Source organism: Conger conger, chromosome 9 (genome assembly GCF_963514075.1).
Source record: "Conger conger chromosome 9, fConCon1.1, whole genome shotgun sequence".
Classification (NCBI taxonomy): Eukaryota; Metazoa; Chordata; class Actinopteri; order Anguilliformes; family Congridae; genus Conger; species Conger conger.
Genome location: NC_083768.1, coordinates 24,518,738 through 24,526,479, shown reverse-complemented (window position 1 = coordinate 24,526,479; position 7,742 = coordinate 24,518,738). Strand labels below are relative to the sequence as shown.

Genomic DNA, 7,742 nt, shown 5'->3' with positions numbered 1-7,742 from the left:
TACAGTGACAGTCTGTAAGCAGATAAATAAATACATTAATAAATAAAAGAGACACGCGAACCGTGGATTGTACCTTCCTCTAGAGGGTGCTGTCCCCTGCAGTGAGAACACCACTGGCACAAGGAGAAGGCTAAATGAGCTACAGTTAGCGCTACAGTACATGATGAGGCTGATGTTCTAACAGACACAGGGGCAGATTGATAACCCAAAAAACATTCATAACAGAAGCGTATGACAACCAAACATGGCATAGGATAGACAGAAATATGTAAAAACCCTTTTGAGCCTTAGATTTACAAAGTTCATTATTTTTCCTTCCAGTGGTCCAACACCACAGCAGTTTTCCTGAAAAGATTCATCTCCTTCCTCGGAGTTTCGACCAATCAAGCAGCGGAGGAGACCCCTCCCCCCGACCCTGTCCACTCTGCAGCAGGGAATTGTGGGTACTGACCGCGTGATCTCCGTTACGGGGTTCTGTTTTCAGGGTTTATCGCTGATGAAATGGATTCAGACCCTCATGGAAGATTGTGCTTCGGTCACATGACTACAGGCTCTGCCCCCTCATGGTGGAGGTCACCTGACTGTCAGTCAGTCCCTGGCCTCAGATAATACAGACTGCCCGGTTCTCCTCCTTGCGGACTGTGTTCTGACCAGGGCTTTAGGACAGAGCAGGGCACAGGGACGGTCAGTGAGTGTTTGGGTCGGTGGGGTCTGGTGAGCGTATACTCCTCGTACAGCTGGAGCACATCCCTGGCAGCACCGAGGGCACATCCTGCAGGAGGAAGAGGAGGAGGAAGAGCAAGGGTAACTGCGGGAGGGGTGCTGCTCTCCCTCGTATCTGTGAGGGGGGATTGAGGGGCTCTCTCTCCTCCCAGCAGCCGGCTGTCTGTCCATCTGTCCGTTTCCGGGAGTCCGTGCGTCTGTCTGCTACACCTGCACCCCGCGGCCGTGCATCTGGATCACCTGAGCCCTCAGGGTCTGAATGGCTGCCAGGATCTGCTTCTGGTGCTCTAGAGAGGTGATGCCCAAGCTCAGCACGTCCCTGAGGAGAGCACACGCATACACACACACACACACACACACACAGACAGGTTATATCTCTGTGTAAGAGCTTGTGTGTGACACAATATTGACAGCTCTCATATCCTGACATCATGCATCATCTATCACTCACAAATTATAGAGACACAGGTGAAGGCCATTCGTTCAGTAGAACTGACCATTGAATCTGCACCCTGCTATGATACACCTCCCATACACTGCTGGTGTAAGCTTGTAAGGTATGTTAAAGACAAGAGACTGTACTAAAGGATATCCCATAACCATAAGTCTTTGACTTTACCTCAGGCTTCCTACTTCTGTTAAAATAATGGCAGCTTAAAACAGCAGTGGAGCTTGCACAGAACTGTATTAGGGCTCTTTTACAAGTGAGATGATACCGAAAGCTCAATAATTTGCTGTACTTGCATTTTAATTATTGAATAAACTGGAGAAATGTATTCAATGTTTTATGCCTCTGAACTTTCCATGAACTAGCCCTGTGTGGGGGGGGTGACCACTCCAATTTAAATCAAACTTTGTATTCTTATACATACATACATATATATATATATATATATATATATATATATATATATATATATATATATATATTCAATATTCAATGGAGAAGTATGGAAAAATATTATCCTTCTAGAGGTACTGGCTCTTAAAAAAAGTGGGGGTAGCACCTAAAAACTCACCTGCAATTGGAAATTGCGGTTTGTTGTTGGAGCCTCATATCTTCAGCATAAAATCTGAAGAAGTGTCCTCAGACACAATTTTCTTTAAAATTTTGATAAGATTTTCATAATACTACTCAAAGAAAAATGGTCAAAATGCTAAACCATGCTGCTTGGCAATTTATTTTACATTCTTGATGACTTACTACATCAGCACCACTTGGTGTATGATTTCCAAACTTCTAAGTAGATATTTTGGTTAAGAACAGTCACAGGAGAAATTAAGACAAATAGATAAGTTATTCAAAAAATGTTTTGTCAGAAAATGATGAAAAAGTGTTAGATATTCAATCAAGTAGATAGTATGGTATAAAGTTTCCAACCAAAATTACTCTCTATGTTCTTCAAAAGATATAATAGACCTACTTATGTACAAAAAATGCATCCTTTGGTCAGTTGAAAGAGAACCTTAATTCACAATATGATGATTATGATGATCACCACATGGTTTATATCATATGCTCAACAACTTGTTTTTATAAGTACTCACAACTTGTTTTACTTGTTCATTTCTTAGAAATATGTTTATATGAATAAACAAGGCAATTCACTTTTTAGCAGCCCAAACTACATAGGACTTATTGACCACCTATGGACATATCCTGTACATACCGAGAACATTTTATGCTTGAAGAATATTTACAAAGAAGTATTTCTCACAAACAGATCTTATACAACCACACCAGATATACAACTTAAGCATGTTTCCAAGTCACAGCTTAGCACAACTCTTTCTAGGTTCAGCTAAGCTTATTTCTTCTCACCTGTGCCTCCCCTGGGTGGCCATCCCTTTCTCACAACTTGTCTTAAAAACGCAATCAATTATTCAATGTGAATAATTGTACATTAAGGTTCTTTTCGAACTGACCAAAACATGCAAAGGCATTGCAGCATTAACTAAATGTTCAGTAGGCTAATTATGCCTTTTAAAGAACTTAGTTTCATTTTCATTTGGAAACCTTCGACCTTAGCATCTACTTGGTAGAATATCTAACATTTTCCCAATTTAAGAGCCAGTATCTCTAAAACGACAAATCCAATGTTCTCTTTTGAATATATATTGAACATTTTTGAGAAAAACTGGAGAGGTCACCCCCCACACCTCTAGTTTATTTTTCATGGAACGTCCTAATCGCACGTCGTCACACACCAACATAACTATGTCACTTTTCTGTGACGCCTTCCTGTCTTTAATGTGCATTCCAAATTACATGTTGCCTTCGAAACCTGTCTCGTTCAGGCACCTCCGAAGACACCTCTGAAGACAGCGACTAATGAGGCAGCGAGGCGGTGAGACTCTAGTGGCGATCCGGGCGTGACATGCTGTGGACGGGGGCGGGACTCACTGGACGGTCATGCGGGCCACAGACTCCAGGTAGCAGTAGCCGGCGGCGGTGAAGTTGTCCTTGTAGCGGCCCATGTCCACGGCCTCCAGCCACTCTCCCACAGAGCTGAAGGAGGGGAAGGAGGGGAAGGAGCGCTCCGCCAGGGGGATGGAGGAGCTGAGCGTCCTGCAGGAGGGAGAGAGGGACACACCATGAGAGGGAGAGAGGGAGAGGGTGCATCTGAGGGCCCTGGAGGACGGAGAGAGGGAGACACCGGGAGTGGGAGAGAGGGACAGACCGTGAGAGGGAGAGAAGGAGAGACCGTAAGAGGGAGAGAGGGACAGACCATGAGAGGGAGAGAAGGATAGGGTGCATCTGAGCATCCCACAGGATGGAGAGAGGGAGACACCATGAGAAGGAGAGAAGGAGAAGGTACATCTAGGTGTCCTGCAAGAGGGAGAGAGGGAGAAAAGGAGAGGTTGTCTCCAGAGGCTCAGTCTGTGAGGGGCTCATCACTGTGGCCACGAATGTGGCAGCTCAGAACGAGAATGAGGGGTTGGGGTGACATCTTCACTCCGACTCAGAATACCAAACGGGTCCTGAGGATGTACCTCTATGGTTGAAGCTGATGTGTTCTTGAATAAAACAAGATACAAGTACCCAGGTGCGTCGAAGTTGGGAAAAGTGGGACGGAGTACTGAGCCTCAAAATTTAATGTCTGCTTTTGCCTGCAATTTTACATTTTTAAGTAATTGGAATGACTGGATTGCCAGAAAAAATAGGTTGAATTTAAGTATCAAAAAAGTAAACAAAAATAAACTGGAGGCCTCTCCTGCACAAAGTCGCAAATGGTTTAGTCCTCCCTGCACACAAAATTTGTCCAGAACACGGTGCAGGGCAGCTGAAATGGTCTGGTTTTACAGTAGTGCGCTAACTGCAACTAACCCTTTCCCTAAAAAGGTAGCCAAAAAATAAAAGAAAGGGTGATTATAAAAATAAAGGAACATGAAGGAAGGCTATTGTTAACAAATTTATGTCAGAAGAAGCGTGAGCAGAACTTGCTAACGCTGTTTAATAACATTTTATGTCGTTTAGATTGAAGGCGATCTGTTCATGATAGTTTGTGCTTCAAATGGGAACACAAGTGAAACTGCGACCACCAATCTAGACATGTTGTTCATAGTGTCCCTGAACAAGACACCTAACCCCCCATTGCTCCATGGCAATTGCTCCTTGGTCCTAGCTAAACCCAGTCAATGAACTTTCGGGCCCAGCTAAACCTAGTCAATGAACTCTTGAGCCCAGCTAAACCCAGTCAAGGGGCTCTTGGGCCTAGCTAAACCCAGCCCTGGTACCTGCGTGACAGCGTGGAGGAGCCGATGGTGTCGGGGGTGCGGACGCTCTTGCTCAGGACGCTGTGGATCTGGTTGAACTTGGGCCTCTCGTTCCGCTCCTTCTGCCAGCAGTCCAGCATCAGCTGGTGCAGGGGAGCGGGGCAGTTAATGGGGGCGGGCAGACGGAAGCCATCCTCAATCGCCTTGATCACCTGGACGGGAGGATTAAACAGAGTGAAACAGATGGAGGAACACAGGGTTTGGTAGAGGAACAGAATTCATCAGGATAAGGGTACAAAGTATTTGGAAGATTCAGGTATGTATAGACCATTAAGTTTACATAATTACATAATGTTTGCTTCAAGTTTATCACTATATTTGATGCACCAATCTCATGTACCCTCTTTATTCATGACGAAAGGAAAATATAGTTCTATGGAATCTACCTTTGCTGAAAATGAGTGAAAGTTCTGTAGTACTGTATATATTATCAGCTTCCACCCGCCAATTAACAAACTGTTCTGTTTTTCTTGGAAGCAGCTTCTTTTCAAAAGCTTATCTTTACTGTGAAGACACAACTGACTAATAAAAAAGCTACGGATCTCCACCATCAAATCTCAATCCATCAAAATTCAGTGATTATGTTTCATTTAGAGAGCAGGACTTCCTAGAGCTAAGATTTATTTTCAGACACTACTGTACTTGGAACAGGCGTGAGAAAGAAACAACCTACATAATAAAAACAGGATTTTTCACAGAGCTAAAGTTGACTTAAAGGATAGGTTTTTTTCCAACCCAGGCCCTGTTGAAATGTAGTTTCCTATCATTTATATTCATGCATAGCACAACCTCGCTGATGCTGAGAAACGTACCCCTCAGGTGTGGCTTCTCAGTGGGTTTAAACGCATTCCAATGGGACAAGTGGTTAGGCCTTCAAAAACCAGGATAAATCTCCTTTTCAAAAACAGAGAACTCACAGTACACTCATGCGTCTCTTCATGTATTTTATGTTTATTCCGAACATGTTTTGAAAGTTGTTTCAAAGTTGTAGACCAGCAGCATCCCCACGGAAGAAGATGAATAACTCAACATCCTTCTTCTGGTGTGGATGTAGCCAAGAGAACGGATTTGGGGAAGGGCAGAATTAATTCAATAAGACCTGATAGAAAGCATGGTTTGCTGCCCATATTTCCATAGAACATATAAATAAAACTGAGAGTATACTGAGTATGCTATATAGGACAATTCAAAAAAGGTTTTTGAAGGCCTAACTACTTGGCCTATTTGAACGTGTTTAAACACACAGCAGCTGAGGGGTAAGTTTCTCAGTACTGGGGTTGTGTACTGCACGACTATGAATTATAAATGATGGGAAACTACATTTCAACAGGGCCTGGGTTGAAAAAAATTAAACTTTTCTTCAAAAGTGGACTCAACATCTTTTAAGGACCACAACTAACCTTAGAAAAGAAAGAAACACAAATAATAAAAACCTCAAGCACCATGCTGATATATTCATAGCCAACTGTCCTTTAAACACAGAACGGAGAGCTTTCTGCATGTACCACCTAGTTTCAAAGTTCCTCAGGCCAACAGTCAGTACATTATCTGCAAATCTAATAAATCACTTGGTTCCATTCATTTGGTGCATTCTTGCGGTGGCAAAAGCAGCAAACGTCTTACACTACTGATAGGTTTCAGCAGAAACGACCTCGGCGGGATAAATACTGTCATAACCGGGCCCTACCAGTAAACATCACCAAACCAAAAACTACACAAGAGCCAGACTTCAGGGAAGCAGAAAATACTGCATCTTAAGACATTTCAAATTTCCTACAGCTACATTGATTTAAGAATCTTGGCAAGGAGTTTCAGTCTGGTATTGAACAAACTATAGGTGAAGGCTAATGGGACATTTTCTGTCATAAAGAAACACTCCACTGGCCGCATCTGTGAAAACATCTTGGCTAAATGGTTACAATTTTAAAATCAATATTTTAGCTTAGTGTCCTCTATGAAAGCCAACACACAGAGGACAAACAGCAAACAGGAAAAACTACAACTCCTTTCAAAAGGTAAAGCACCGATGCAAGTGCAGCAGAAATAGCCCAACACCTTCTTGGAAGGGTAATATAAAAAGCGGAATACAATTCCAGATGCATTTAATAAGAAGAAACCTCCAAAACACTTATCACTGCAATGGCGATGGATGAGTGCAGGAAACAGAGAGTGCACTCAGCCAGCTGTCTCTAAAATTACTGGATTACTGACAGCAGTTGGCCTCAGAATAGCACAAGAACACCGTAGCAAATCAGTAGGGGTTGTGCCATCCTCAGGAGGTGGAGCCAGACAAGAGGAGTGTGAGAGCACTGCTCTTCCCCATAATAAAGGAAATCTGCCCTGTACACGAGATCTTTTCAGAGAAAGACAGGAGGCAGCTCCCCTTGGGACAGAGCAGACAATGAGCCGTATTTACACAGTATGCTGCTGCTTCCCAATCGGAAGATCCATAAGTGAAAAACTAAACAGACCCGCTTCATCTTTCTGTAGTTACCGTAGACGTGTTTGTGTCCAAGGCATCATTTAATTCTGGAGAGTGTGAGTGTTTATTTGTGATGGCGTTAGGGCCGCAGAACTGAGCACTCACGTCCTGGTTCCCCATGTCCCAGTAGGGCCTCTCTCCAAAGGACATGACCTCCCACATGACGATCCCGAAACTCCACACGTCAGACGCCGAGCTGTAGCGGTGGTACTGAATGGCCTCTGGAGCCGTCCACAGCACCGCACTCTTACCCCCATGCTGAGAGAGGGAGGGAGGGAGGGAGGGAGAGAGAGAGGGAGGGAGAGAGGGAGAGGGAGGGAGAGAGAGAGAGGGAGGGAGAGAGAGAGAGAGAGAGAGAGAGAGAGGGAGAGAGGGAGAGAGGGAGAGAGAGAGAGGGAGTGGGAGGGAGAGAGGGAGAGAGAGAGAGAGAGGGAGGGAGAGAGAGAGAGAGAGAGAGAGAGGGAGAGAGGGAGAGAGGGAGAGAGAGAGAGGGAGTGGGAGGGAGAGAGGGAGAGAGGGAGAGAGAGAGAGAGGGAGGGAGAGAGAGAGAGAGAGAGAGAGAGAGGGAGAGGGATAGAAACAGAGAGAGAGAGACATGGTCGGGGGAGAGGGAGAGAGAGAGGGAGAGGGAGAGAGAGGAAGGGAGAGAGAGGGAGAGGGACAGAAACAGAGAGAGAGAGACATGGTCAGGGGGAGAGAGGGAGAGAGGGAGAGGGAGAGGGAGAGAGGGAGAGAGGAAGGGAGAGAGAGGGAGAGGGAC

The 7,742-nt window shown here is 44.7% G+C and overlaps 1 protein-coding gene across 1 annotated transcript in view; it reads right to left on the bottom strand.

Annotated features, from left to right (window-relative positions):
• Window positions 1-16: 16 nt before the first annotated feature.
• LOC133136394 (ephrin type-A receptor 7-like) overlaps window positions 17-7,742 on the bottom strand; it is a 107,183-nt gene continuing 99,457 nt past the window's right edge. The window contains exons 14-17 of the mRNA XM_061253850.1: window positions 7,088-7,240; window positions 4,462-4,652; window positions 3,128-3,292; window positions 17-1,042 (exon numbers count right to left, since the gene is read on the bottom strand). Coding sequence (XP_061109834.1) covers window positions 928-1,042; window positions 3,128-3,292; window positions 4,462-4,652; window positions 7,088-7,240 — 624 coding nt within the window. The 3' untranslated portion in view covers window positions 17-927. The remainder of the gene's footprint in view (window positions 1,043-3,127; window positions 3,293-4,461; window positions 4,653-7,087; window positions 7,241-7,742) is intronic.